Below are 15458 nucleotides of genomic sequence, written 5' to 3' on the forward strand. Positions count from 1 at the left end.
TATTATAAGTGTATATATATATACCTTTATATTAATACACACACAAACACACACATACACACACACACATAATGTGCAAAGCTAGATTTAATGAAATTGAGTATAAAAATGCTATGTATGTACAAAGTATCGAAACGCGCTTTGCTGGGAACATGTTAATAAGTTTAAATGCTAATGAACAACGCGTTGATTGAAACGAATGCGAATCGAATTCCGGTTGCTCCTCTAATTTAATTGATCGCGTCTTTGTCGGTGTTGCAAGCAATTAGCGGCGTCCACGGAACGTTTGACGAAGATATTGTTGAACGAAGCCGTGATAGGCACTCGATAATCGATTCTGCATAAGACGAACCCTTGCAATTTAAGGGCAAGTCTAATTACTAAGTGTGTTCGCTCTGTTTAAATCGTAGATCATCCAGTTGCGAACTAATATCGATAACGATTGTTACAACTCGGGAAAACGTAACGCTTTGGAATCATGATCAATTAAAAATACATCGTTGATTGTTGAGCGAAATCTCGATCCTTCTTTAAATTCACAGCTTAATCTGTTAACTGTGCAGCTAAAATTAAGAGATGATCAGTAGACTGCGAATGTTCCATACACTCTGTTACACACATTCTGTTTTAAGATAAATATAGCTGTTCTGTTTTAAGACAAACTTCGAGGAATTACAATTTTACATACTTCAGTACTGCGCACAGTTTTTCTCAAGTATTGCTGTTTTTCACAATATTTTAAGCAACGAATGTCTTTTTAACATTTTCATTAGCTTAAACATTATTACATTCACATGGCAAGTGGAAATACTTAATTATGACTTTACGTATTGTAATATTAGTAATTTATTATGCAGAGTTGTTTCTTTTCTTTCGTTCTGTTGTAAGCTACTAAAATATCTTGTAGATATTCTAAATTTAAAGTATAGAAAATACTCTAAATTGTAGTTTATTTTAAAATCTTCCAAGATATTTTCTACATGATACATATAAATTTGAAATAAATAAAATATTATATTTCAAATATACTAAATATATATTTTTTATATACTTTCTTTATTTATATACTGTTCTATACTTTTTTTTATTTCTCTATGGTATCAAAACGTTCCAAAATATCTTCTAGAGACTTAAATCCAAAATATACTAAATATTTTAAAATAGTTTCTTTTATTTCTCTAGTAGTATCAAAATATTCTAAAATATCTTCTAAAGACCCAAGTTCAAAATATACAAATTAATCCGAAACATTTCAAAACGTTTCATAATATCTTCCTAAGACCTACATTCGAAACATACAAAATATTCTAAAATATCTTCTTTTATTTTTCTGGAACATCTCAGCATGTCTAAAATATACAGAACATCTACAAACATCTAAAACATTCTGAAATATCATTTCATCCATCCGAAGTTTCAAACTGAATTCCCGAACATTTTAAATCGACAAATATCTCTTTCAATTGAGATCAGAATCGAGAGATAATATGTTTTTTCTCACATGACTCATCGCACAATTAACAAAGTTATTCCTCACTTGCCTAATTTAATCGTCCCCGAAAGTGTTAACTCCAACTTCCGTTTAACGTTCAAACAATAATAACGCTTGTGTCAACAAACGTGTCGCTGTTTAGACGCGCGTAATGGCGAATTGAATTGAGATCGAACGGCAGGCGAAATTAAAATGAGACGGACATCGGTGCATCGCCCACGAGTGCAACGTACTACAAAAATAATTATGTACTTGCGTCATCGTGTCACCGACGCGACGTGGCGTACGCTCAAAGTGGCAATAACTTCTCGTATTATGCAACAACTTTCGTTTTCGTATCAACGGAAGTCACGCGGATTTCCCACCTGGCAGTTATGCAAATGCACACGAGTGAGACGAAGTTTGGGAAATATTGACGATGAAATCTTCATGCACACGCGTACAGTGTATTTTAGTATTCAAACTGAAATGAAAGGCAAGAATGAAATATTAAAATATCATAATAAAAAAAATTGACGCGGACAGCAAATACGTTTATGGGTTCTCGCAAACGTAATCTGTGCGCATCGGAGGGTTTCATAACGAAATTGTCAAGTATGAATAGTATAAATAGTATGATCAATATCAATCAGAGAGATAATAAATTTATTATAAAAATTAAAATAATAAATGAATTCAATATAATAATATATGAAAATAAATAAGTATAAGTATAAATATAAATTTTCATTATGTAGAAAATTCTTTTAAAAATAAATAATTGTGAAAATTATAGAAGATAATTAAAAATTTTTTTTGGAATTATATATATAATTTAGTAAAATATATTAATTTTGTAAATTAAAATTATTATTTATATATATAATTATTTAAATATATAATATATAAATAATAATAATAATATTGTAATATTAATTTATTTATTATAATTTAAATAATTTATTATATTATTGTAAATTAAAATATTAATAAAATTAAAAATTTTTTTATATTGAAAACATAATGTTTTAAATAAACTACATATTTAGAAATAAAGATATTTATATCTAATTATATATAAAGTTAGAAGCTTTAATTTTTTATTTCGATAAATTAGAATTTTATTTAATAATTTTATTAACAACAATCTTTTTGGTTTTAATTTAATTAAATATTAAATAATAATAAATAATTTTAATTTAAATATTAATATATTCAATATAAATATCCTATTATTCATTCTAAAATTAATGTAAATAATATTGTATATATATATATAAATATTAAAATTATATTAATTATATAATAAAAATTTAAATATTTTAAATAAAAAATTATTGGAATTGATAAAGTAATTTCAATATCAAAAATTAAAAATAATAATCTAATTAAGAAGAAAATTATAGAAAATGGTAATATAAATTTTGAAATTGGATTAAATCCACAATCAAGTGGAATTTTTTTTATTACTGATAAAAATTTATTTAAATTAAAAATAATTATTGAAATTATTATAATATAATAAAATATAAATGAATAATTATTATATATATTATAATTAAATAAATTTTTTAATTGGAAAATTAAATGTAATATAATATTATACTATATATATATATATTAAAATTAAATTAATATATAATAAAATAAATATAAAAATAATCAGATTACATCTACAAAATCGAAAGAGGTTCTTTTCGTTTTTTTAAAAAAGTGTCAGTGTTTACTACAGATATTGAGATATTTTTTTATACTGATGAACAAAATGTCTATGCCTCCGACGGAAGAATTTTAATTTTTGTATCTTATAAATTCTTATAAAGCCTGAAACCTTTATTTTTAAGAAATATACAGCAAATTTCTTTATTATTATATAATATTATATTATATGTACAGTAATTGTAATTTATTATTTTAATTATTTTAAGAAATATACAATATTTTGTATACAGCATAAATAATCATCTGAAGCGTACAATAAATAATAAACATGGTCTCACTGAAGGTTTATCATTATTATTGTGGGTATTCGTTTAAATACTTTCATGTTTTCATATGTGTACATATTTTTAGATTTATTTCCAACTTAGTCAATACAATCATGATATTTGAATCTTGTTAGTGAAATTCTGAAACGTGTCGTGTGACAAACATACGTTCATAAAATATGTTTGTTACATAGTGATATATTTATTAAATATTTTTATTTATTAAATATATTTATTAAATTCCTATAAATGCTCGAATAATTTCATTCAGCGAAACTATTCATCCATTTTACATCCCCTAATCAAACTGATTTCTACCATCACTTATCTTACAGTGTCGTTTGCATAATTATCTGACATGTCCGATATTTACAATTAAATATCATTTTATGTAAAAGAAAAAAAGCAAAGAAACTTCTGCTATAATATATCGATTAGTCTCAATTCGCTTTCAATACTTCAGATCTCCGTCTTTCACAATCGAGCTCCGGGCGTAATCAAAATTAATATTCATTTCTGCTTGAAATACAGAAATTTATTTATTCGAATCGTCGTCAGTTAAATTACAACGACACACTGGTACAAATACTAGAGGTCGATTGTTCTATTGTTAACATCGTTCCGCGTGACGTCATTTTTTTTTTTTTTTTATCGAACAACATTTAGACGCAACGTTGTAAATGTTAAGGTTGGGAGGAAAAGGTGCGAAGAACACCGATCCGAAAATGCATTTATTTATGCAGCTGCGGCTACGTAGACCGTCCCGCTTTCATTTTATTTTTACCCAGTATTCCTTTCTATTTGCGCGACTGCATTTGCGGCGTGCACAGCAACTCTCTCTCTCTCTCTCTCTCTCTCTCTTTCTGCACGAAAAACGTTGCAAGTTACGAAGATTTCCTGTCTGTGGCGACGAAAACGATTTTCGATTGTGTTCCCATTGCTCATTCATTGCTTTTTCACAAAGTATCTGTCCTTTTGTCTCGAAATGCATTCCATATTCATTCGTCGCGTTGTTTCGCGAGAATGGAACTCGTAAATCGCGCGGAATACATTGTCGCGATTAATATATATGTTACAGTTTATCCGTTAATGTATTAATACGGCTCGTGGTTTAATAGTAATTTTTCTATTTATTGAGATATTCTTTGATTTTCAAAGCGTCGCGCAATGACGCAAATTAAGCTTCTCAACATTTTCATAGATTTCGTGACATTGCCTTTGTTAGTTTTCTATTCTCATCTGGATTCGTTTGAATGCTTGAACATTTAAGTTCAAAACGTGCCATTCATTTTATTCTAAGATGTTTTGTTCAAGATGTCTTGATTTTTTCACTTGTTATGTGATGTAGAAACACAAACATTTGGAATAAAATGAATGGTACTGTTTGAAAATGGTAATTTGAATCTTTAAAATGAACTCGAGTTTTATTAGTGCACGACTTCTCTTTTTTAGGAAATTGTTCAGCGAATTGTATTTATTTATTTGTGAGATTGTTGAACAAATATTGTAAAATTATAACAGTATCTGGAAATTAATGTGAACAATTATATATCTAATATATAATGATAATGCAAGATTATCATTAACATTAAATACATTCCAGATAAATGAAAATTACAGTTTATGTTCACAAACTTAGCTTATTGTTACAACCATTGTTTTTTTTTTAAAATAAAAGAAAATTAATACATATTTATTAAATAATTACATGAATATTTAAATTCATAAACAAGTGGAATTATATACATGTGCGTGCAAGTTCAATTAGGATCAAGACTGAAAATATTCCTGTGCAAGTCAATATTCGCGCGAGTAAGTGTACGAATAAAAGAAAATTTATTTATTGATACATATTCATTGGACAATTACGTTACAATTTCATGACATATGTGTGAAATTACACGTGTCTGTAAATTCGATTAGGATCGACATCAAAAAGTAAAATCGTTGCACGCGTGAAGATATTCACGCGACACAAGTGAAACCAATATTTCTCAGAAATAAAAGGGAATTTACTTGCCGATACATATTCATAGAATGTCATTTAAATTTGCTCGCAAACGAATGGAATTAAATTCGATTTCCGCGCGACTTTTACGCAGAAAATTGGCAACAATTATACAGAGAGCGAGGCGGACGTTAATTTAATACGGCTAATTAGCAATTTCAAGAGATTTCTCAATTACGTTATACCGAATACTTAGAAATGTACCGTAGGATCGGGTGGAAATTGAAGAACGATTGAATAAATCCATAATTCAACGGGAATTACAACCTAAATAAATATAAAGTCCTGAAATAGTCTTGGGTAAATAGTCAGGATGATCAATAAGAATGAATAATTTCGTATTTACGGATTCGTATTTATTACGGATATGATTAATTTTAAGAGAGATGTTGTCAACGGCGAACGTTTTCATCGAATATTATATTATAAATATAATATAATATAAATATATATTATATATTATACACATATTACATATATTAATATATATTATATATTATATTATATTAACATATATTAATATATATAATAATTAATATAAATATATATTATATTATATTATAATAATGATGATGATGATGATAATAATAATAATATTACTTTTAACTTTTAAAAGTACGGTAGTTTGTTTAAAACAAATTTTATAAAATTATATTAAAGGAAATACTCTTCTAGAATAATTAAAATACAATAAATTGTGTTAAAATACAATAAACTTGTCACAAATGAGACACAGCTCGAGATCAATAATACATTTTTAAAAGTCGAAATGGATGGCAAATAAATAATAAGATGTCACGAACAAATTATTGATATATAATATGCGTGTAATATCCCAGCAACTGTAAATTTCGATTAAATTTCGTTTGAACGTTTCAATTTTGCTGAGAACATACTGAAACACGCTAAAAATTTCAAGCGATACCAATTCAATGTACAGTAGTTGGAAAAATTCTAATTTGCAAAGAGCAAACGAATGAACCAGCTGGAAACGGGGGAAAAAAATGTACGTGTCGGAGAATTAATATAATTTCCATTGCCAAGTTTTGAAGAAACGACCAAGATGAAGATTATCCGAGCGTAATTATCAAAGCACTCTTGAGCACTTAACGAAGCTGCGGTGTCAGCAGAAAATTCAAATTCTCTTTCAAAGAGAAAAAAGAAAAAAAAAAAACGTGAACTCTTCTAAAATTATCAAGACACGTTTTAGTGCTTGCATTAACGCCGAAAGTCTCTCTCTCTTTCTCTGTCTAACTTGTCTTCTTAATCTGTCTCACAATTTTTAAATTTCTATAAAAACACGTTGAGCCAAAAATGCACAAGTGTCCGAACACTTTGACTCGTTAATGGACGTGCAATTAAAGTTTTATTCGAAGAAACGATATTTTATATTAGGCCACACTTATTACGTGACGCGGACATGAATAGTTCATGGACCGTATTTGAAGATAGAAATCATGTTCGTCAACTCCATAAATCGTAAAGCAGAGACGTATAAATTTCCACGGGGATGATTTATTGCGTGACTGTTTAAATTAATTTTTAAAATTAAATATATATACGTATATATATAATATATATATATATTATTTATTATTTAATAAATAAAATAATAAAATGTAATTCTTTTTAATATATTTATGTTTTATTATAGTAACAATAATTGACAATTTTATAATGAAATGATTTATTTATGAATTTTCAATAAAAATTTTATTAATTAAACTCAACAGAAATAATTAGAATTTTATACTATTCAATTTCATCTTTATCATCAACTATATTTACATTGTTTATTATTATTAATGATAATGATTTATAATTTATAAATATTATCATTGTAAAATAATAATAAAATATTTCAATAATTTTATTAATAATAATTTAGTTATATTTTCATACATGAGTTCAAAATTTTTAAGAAATTCCTCCTTACTAACATTATTTCTCAAAAGAAGAATATTTCCATTTCATAGTCCGTATCCGCGAAATTGTAGCCGAAAAGTTCGAGGAATGTAGATCGTCGGTTTTATCCACCGATCGCGAATAAAAATATCTGACGATTGAGAAACGAGACACAGACGTAACGAGAGAGAAGAAGCAATGACAATGCTCTTTCTCCCCCGTTTGTTCGTGACACGTTTCTTAACGACGGTTAAGGGGAACAGAAACGACTCTGTAATCATTTCCAGAGCGTTTATGATTATCGACGATCGTTCTTCCGGCTAATAGAAACTGTTATTGGAAAAAACCGTTGGAATTAGAAGGCTCTCGTCAGTGGCTTTGCCTTTCGATCGGTGGTTCGAGAATTTTAATTCTGCTCCCCTTCTCCAGCGCGACAGTTTCTGCGGCTTACGGCAAATTCATTGTTCGAGAATTTTTTTTCGATATTTGATAATTTGACGAAATAGGAACTTTAATTGGAAGAAGAGAGTGGAATTAGAAGGAATTCTTGCTAGTGGCCTCAAGTTTGCCTTTCGACGGACGGTTCGTGAATTTTATTTTCCTCGGTTCCTCTGCGGCTTACGGCAACTCATTGTTCGAGAATTTCTTCGATACTTTATATAATTTGATGAGATGGGAACTTTAATTGGAGATGGCGACAGAATTGGAAGAAATTTATGATTCAGGAGTTGTGTATAGGGTGTCCGGAGATTTGGTTTAACGAAATCTCGAACAAATACAAATACGTGTATGATGAGATGCATAAAACTTATGTTTGTACATGATTCTATTATTATATTATTATGTATTATTGTTATTATTATTACATTATGATATATTATTATTATTATTATTATTATTATATTATTATGTATTATTATTATTATTACATTATGATATATTATGTTATTATTATTATTATTATTATTATTATATTATTATATTATTCTATTATTATAGTTGTTGAAGAGGATGAATTAATCGTTTGCATATTACGAAGAATTACATTTTTATAATAAACTCAATAGCACATTGATACTCCTTGTGCATTGACATAACTCTATATTTCATATTATTGGTACAACTTTCTAATGAAAGTTACGTCTTATTTATAGATTTTATTTTTTATAATTAGAACTACTGTCAAAGTCAAAATACTAAATATATGGATAGGATACGCATACGAACACGCACAGAGTTCGAAAAAAATGTAAAATTTATTAAAAATATAATTCACGAAAATATAGAATTATAAGAAATATAGAAATTCATAAAAGTCAGCATTTATTATTCGTAATATCTTCCAATCAAGTTTTTATTTACTTATTATGCTCAATAAAATAAATAGTACAATCTGTCATTGACAGCAATATTTTATATAACATTATATTATATTGTAGTATTTTATATTATATTCTCCATTATTATCAGAGAGAAGCGATTCGATTATCTCGGTAGCAGTAACAATTCGCAAGATAATTTATTCAGAGCCATCTGTTCTGCCCGCGAATTTTCGTCATCGATCACACGCGATCGATGTTGCGCGCTTCAGTACTTGATAAATAAGATGGATGGATACTAAACTGGAGATGTATCGCGTGCTGCAGAGTCTCTTGACAAATGTTGAACTAATCAACACCGCCGGAATCGATGTTCGTGTCGTTGCGTTCACACTGAAAACAAAACACGCAACCGGAACACGAAACGACGATTTGTGCGCAACTGTGCGGCCTTGCCGCGAACTTTCGAAGTGCAGAAGAGTAAACAATGAGTGGAGGACTCGATGACCATTACTGTCTGTCAGTTTTACGGTTCGGCAAATCTGTTTACGAAAGTCGAGTTGATTGATAATGTTTGAACTAATGATAGATTCTGTCGACATATAATAACCATTATATTCACCGCGACATTTGGCTCTGGAATACATTATCATTTTGAATGAACGGCTGTAGATTTATTTCCCTGAGGCGCCCTGAAGGTTTTTAGTGTTCAAACTTCGCTAGTATGTGCTACAGATGAAAACAAAATATCAGATAGCAAGAAATATACAAATGGATTATATTACATGAAAAAGCCATGAGAAAATATGAAGTATGATAAATACGGTTTATTGCATGAAATGAATCGATTATAAGATTAATTAAAATTACGCATGAAGAAATTCGACAAAATGAGAAATATAAATTTAATATAGATATAAAAATATAAAAATATAATATATATAAAATATATAATATGAAAATATAAAAATATAATATATGTAAAATATATAATATGAAAATATAATATATAAAAAATATATAATATGAAAATATATATGAAATATAAAAATATAATATATAAAAAATATATAATATTTAAAATATATAAAATATATAAAAATATAATATATAAAATATATAATATGGGAATATAAAAATGTAATATATATAAAATATATAATATAAAAATATAAAAATATAATATATATAAAATATATAATATGAAAATATAAAAATATAAAATATGTAATATAAAAATATAAAAATATAAAATAAACATAAATATATAAAAATACAAAATAAATATATAAATATATAAAAATATAAATTCAATTTTGCGTAAAAGAAAATGACCGTTCGAAATGCACGCGTTTCGTATTTTTATTACAACGTTTTAATGAAGCACTCATAGACCTCGCTTCGTAACTTTTTTAGTCTTATTTTCATTTGTAGAACACAGTGGCGAAGTTTGAACATTAAAATACACAAATGGATGTCCTGTGCTACAGTGTTTGTAGTATAATTGGAAAGAGGGTGATTCTGGGTAGAAAAATAGGTTGAAAATGTGGAACAATATTTTTTCATCGAGACGCTACGTTTTCGAAAGAATTGACTTTAACCATTTGGTTGAATTAAAGCAATTGAGTTGAAGACTTTAAGTGCAAAAACTGAGCGAGACCACTTTCGTGCCACTACTTAAAATTCTACTTGTACCAGAATCAGACAAGTTTAATTTCTTTGCAATAACATTATCTTTTGAGTTATCTTCACTTCGTTATGCCGTGAAAATTGGAACACTCTTTGTATTAATTACAATTTTCATGTAACGCTCTTCGAATACCTGAACGTATTGAAAGAATTTCGAATTATAGGAAAAGTTTTCAATAATAACATTCCTCTTGCAACCTCGAAAGGGTATTCTCCTCGAATTTCTTCCCACGCATTCCTCCCATGACAAAATACAAACCATTCAAAAACCCTCGAAACTTCTCAATCGATACCTCCATCAACCCAACCACACCCACTGAAATACACCTAGACCAATTCTGATACTCAGAATTCTCTATGTGAATTAAATACTAAATTCAATTCAATTCTTGGAATATTAAAATAATTTCGCCGACACATTCCTTTCAATCATTTTTATGAACACAAATGATTCAGAGACACTCTTTTACCAATTCCATCATTCAACATTTTGTCCCTATATTAAATATTAAATTCAATTAACACTATCAAAGTGATTGAAATGATTTGTAATTTTTTAGAGACTGAGAATAATTTTTGTAAGATATATGAGAATGAAAGTTCCTATTCTCTGCGTTCTAATTTCTTTGACTTTAATTTATCTCTGGTGGCTCTAGTGTTAAATTTTCCATGTATTAAAAAGAAAAATTCAAATTATATAAAATATATAGTACCAGTATCTAACAAGATCTCGAGAAAAAAGCTCTAGATCTAACTTCAACAATATATTCCTTTCAATCACGACAGAACACAAACCATTCAAGAACACTCGACACCCCCATCAACCCAACCACACCCTGTGAAATACTAATCTGAACCAATTCTAATACCCGGAATTCTATCCCTCTGATACCTCCAATTCGTACCAGTACACACATATATCCATCATCCAGTGGATCCACCATAGAACTCAGCACACGTCCCTGACATTATTACCCAATAAATCCGATTCACACTTTACAATTCGAAAAATTTACCACAGGGGCAAATAAAACGACAGATAAGTGGAAATTATTGCAAAACGGGCAGTATATATTCAAGTTTCTTCCGTCTCATTTATTATAGACAATCTTTATAGAGGTGTAGTGAACGAGGCAGAAGAAAACATAAATATACACGTCTCGTTTTATAATTGATTTCCACTTATCTGCCTTTTCGTTTGCCGTCGTAATGAATTTTTGAAATTGTTAAGAGACTTTACACCCCTTTACCATCCAGGATCGTTTCACGCGAACGAGCCCTACCCTCCGGCGTTTGTCGCTCTCGATGAGCCTCGAATAATAAAAGTGAGCCTCGACAGCGAAGCGATAACGGAGAACGACGGTGGTGATGATTGCAGAGAGCGACAAGAAGGTGGTGGTGAGACGGGAGGCCGGAGGTGAGTTCGGTTTCCGTATTCACGGCTCGAAGCCGGTGGTCGTTTCCGCGATCGAGCCTGACACGCCCGCCGAGAGCTCTGGCCTGGAAGTCGGCGACATTATAATGTCGGTGAACGGGAAGAGCGTGATGGACGCGACGCATTCGGAAGTGGTGAGGCTGGCGCACTCCGGCACCGACGTCCTTGAACTCGAAGTGGCGAGAACGTGCAACGTGCTGGCGCCGCGAGTCGCCAGGCCCGGCACGAAGGAAGGAAGCGACGAGGTGCCTCTCTGTTCCGGCTACCTATGGAGGAAATCCGCGACGTCGTCCAACACGGACAAGTGGGTGCGGAGATGGTTCGCGCTGCGCCGCGACAACTGCCTCTACTACTACAAGACTGACGCGGTTAGTGTCAATTTATTCTCTTCATCTCTCTGTACATTTTCTTTTTTCTTTTTTTTTTTTTTTTTTTTTTTTTTTTTTTTTTTTTTTTTTGGACGCGGAATTCTTCGGTACGAAAGTAGAATAGAGTGCTAGAGAAGTTTCAAACGCCTTTGAATAATTTGTATCGTCGAATTTTATTACTTAATTTAACTTATATTACATATTTGAATTTTATTGATTAATTTATATTATTGGGTAATTTGTATTATTGAATTTTACTTCTGGACGATACGATTTTGTTTCTTGATGTTTACCACAGAGGGAGTTGCAAAAATTTGCTCGGCTTTGTATTTCTCCACTCGCTTTCATAGATTTCAAACTTAAAATGAAATTTATGGATTTAATTTTATGAAACTTAAAGAAATACATATATTTATTGAGTTAAAAATAGCATTGTTGATTATTACACTAGTATAACTAGTATTATTATATTAGTATTGTTATTATTATATTCAGGTAATTAATTATTAATTGCCTGATGGACAAGAAGAAACAAAACGGAAATAGATATTTTCGATTAGTAATTTACATTGCACAATGTAGATCGTAGAATAAAAAGAGATTCTCTCATTGCTATAATACGTTTACGCTCACTGACTCGCTTCAGAAACACTCTCTTACATCTTGCACCTCCAACTTTATTTAGGTGTCAACCGCAGCTAGAATTAACTTTCCTACGTCTATATTTAACAATTAATATGAGCACGTATTCCATTCTGAATCGCTGAATTTTGTCTCGTAGCATTCTGTTTTATTCGTGACGATTTTAAACATATCACTGGTCCTCGTGCAAAATACTTTCTAGAATTTTGTATTAAATGAATCCTTATTATCAGAATAATCCAGACGTTTTACTATACGAATACTTACTAAAAATAAATGCTTATTCTTTCTAGTAATTTATTTTATATTTATATCTTGCCACGTTGTTTATAATTGCCATTTGTAATTTATGAAAATATTTATTAGAATACGAGATTCGAAATTTTAAGAAATAAAATAGAACATGTCAAATTATGTTTAATTCAATATTATGCTCAATATTATGATGAGATTATGGTTAATTCAATATTTCATGTGTAAGTAACGCAAGATATCTCACATTTAGATGTAATTTTTTACAAAAACAAAGAAAAATACGTGTCTTCTTATGTCGGAACATTCAAAACATCTAGAGAAGAATTCAAAGCACAGAAAAAATATAATTCTATATATATATATAAAAAGATTAATTCAGTAGTCAAAGAAATATAGCTTAGTATTCTTAAATCTCAAACTAAAATAACAATTTTCTTAATTTTCATTCGGTTACATGACAATAATATTGTTGAATTATTATACAAACAATTATAATAATTTATGTTAATATAATTATTATATTGCATATATATTATATTATATTAATACAGTATATATAATATTATATTACATATTATATATTGTCTATATTATAAATATAACATACAACATATATAATTTACAATATTCAATTCTATTTTGTATTTTATCTTTTCCGTGATAACGTCAGTAGGAAAGTTTTCAATTTTATTTTGTATTTTATCTTTTCCGTGATAAACGTCAGTAAGAAAGTTTAATTATATATCAAAAAATACTAAAATTAAATGATCTAGCAGACCTATTAAATCATTGTGAGTCTGCCAGTGATAGCAATTAAATTTAATGTCAGAGAAGATATCACAAAAGGTTAATATTAACATTACAAAAGTTTCTTCTTCGTAAGTTAGCTCTTTCGCCAATATTAGAAAACTCTTTGATATTACAAAACTTCCGTGAAACACTTTCGTTTCCCTGTTAGTGACAGAAACTCTGCTGCACCTAGTATCTTCGATCGAGTATTATATATCTTCGTTGCCGGCGTGAAAAGATTTCGTGAAAATTCGTACAACGACGTTCCAAAATAAACGAGACCGGAAGATTCAGCAAACAAAATGATTTCGAACCTTGTCGGTTAAACGAAACACCATACACTCACACAATTTAACCACTTGCGCTGGCAACTGGATTGCGGACCGTAACGAGTGACCAAACCTTATACAATAATATTTCGTCGCTTTCTTTCTAAAATCGTCGGTATGATGTCGCTGGATAGAAATTATTGACAAGTAAATAGATTTATAATTTGTTTCGCCTGGATTATACTTGAATATACTTAAAATTTAGAAAATATTGCAATTTTGGGACAAAAGATTCGACGTGGCACGTTACTTTAGCGCAAGAGGTCAAAAAAATATCTCAAATGCATTTTTTTTCTATTTTAATAAAAAATAAAATTAAGTATAATATTATATATATAATAGAAAATAAAATATTTTGACAAAACAACAATTTGGCACACTCATTCTTAGTTTGTCTCAAGAGAGACGCCTGTAGCAGATACGAAGGTCACTGCCACTTTTTCAAATATAATTCGTCATTTTCCGTAAAAAAAAAAAAAGAAGTTATTGATAAAAAAAATCTAGAAATTATTGAGAAGTAATAAACTTATTCGTTTTATACTTGAATATACTTAAAACTGAGGAAATGTTGCAACGTTGGGATAAAAAATTCTCACGGTGCGTGGCAAGAGGTTAAACCTCGAAAACCCGATGGTGGGTCGTAGGTTATCGAGGTGGCGAGTGTTAATGGATGATTGTTCTGTTGGAAAAACTGGATTCACCAGTGGACGATCCCCGTTTTCGTAGGATTCGCAGCCAGTGGGGGCGGTAATGCTGATAAGGTACGACGTGGAGCAAACGCCTGAGCTGCGGTTACATAGTTTCGCGATCAAGAAACAGGGCGCGCCTACGCTTCGGCTCGCGGCCGACACTGAGGAAGCTGCCGCTCGATGGACGACGTTCATCAAAGAAGCCATCGAGAGAAACGACCAGGTAAATGTTACGGTCTCGAGTTACTCTCGACATTTATTTCCGGGACATGATCAGAGAGGAAACGAGTGATGTTAATATCGTGTACCGGAAATACGTACGTATGTATCTGAAGTGTGAGAAACTTTCTCGACTAGAGTGTCATTTAATTGTTCAACGCTGACCTCTACCAAAAATGATTTCATATTTTTAATACCTCGTTTCTTGTGTCAATTTGTGATACATTTTTACTTCTAGATAACGTTATATGTGAAATATAGTTCCGATTTGTTTCTCAAACGTGTAAGATGCGACTTTGGTATTGTTTGATAACAGAATCTGCCGCCAGTGTTGCAGGCAAACGTTTGTTTT

The 15458-nt window shown here is 29.7% G+C and overlaps 1 protein-coding gene across 1 annotated transcript in view; it reads left to right on the forward strand.

Annotated features, from left to right (window-relative positions):
* LOC122530051 overlaps positions 1–15458 on the forward strand; it is a gene marked incomplete at its 5' end in the record, with an annotated part of 60275 nt that overhangs the window by 36621 nt on the left and 8196 nt on the right. The window contains 2 exons of the mRNA XM_043656687.1: positions 11759–12183; positions 14925–15110. Of these exons, the coding sequence (XP_043512622.1) occupies positions 11759–12183; positions 14925–15110 (611 nt within the window). The remainder of the gene's footprint in view (positions 1–11758; positions 12184–14924; positions 15111–15458) is intronic.

This window comes from Frieseomelitta varia, unplaced genomic scaffold (assembly GCF_011392965.1).
Source record: "Frieseomelitta varia isolate USP_RPSP 00005682 unplaced genomic scaffold, Fvar_1.2 scaffold_324, whole genome shotgun sequence".
NCBI lineage: Eukaryota > Metazoa > Arthropoda > Insecta > Hymenoptera > Apidae > Frieseomelitta > Frieseomelitta varia.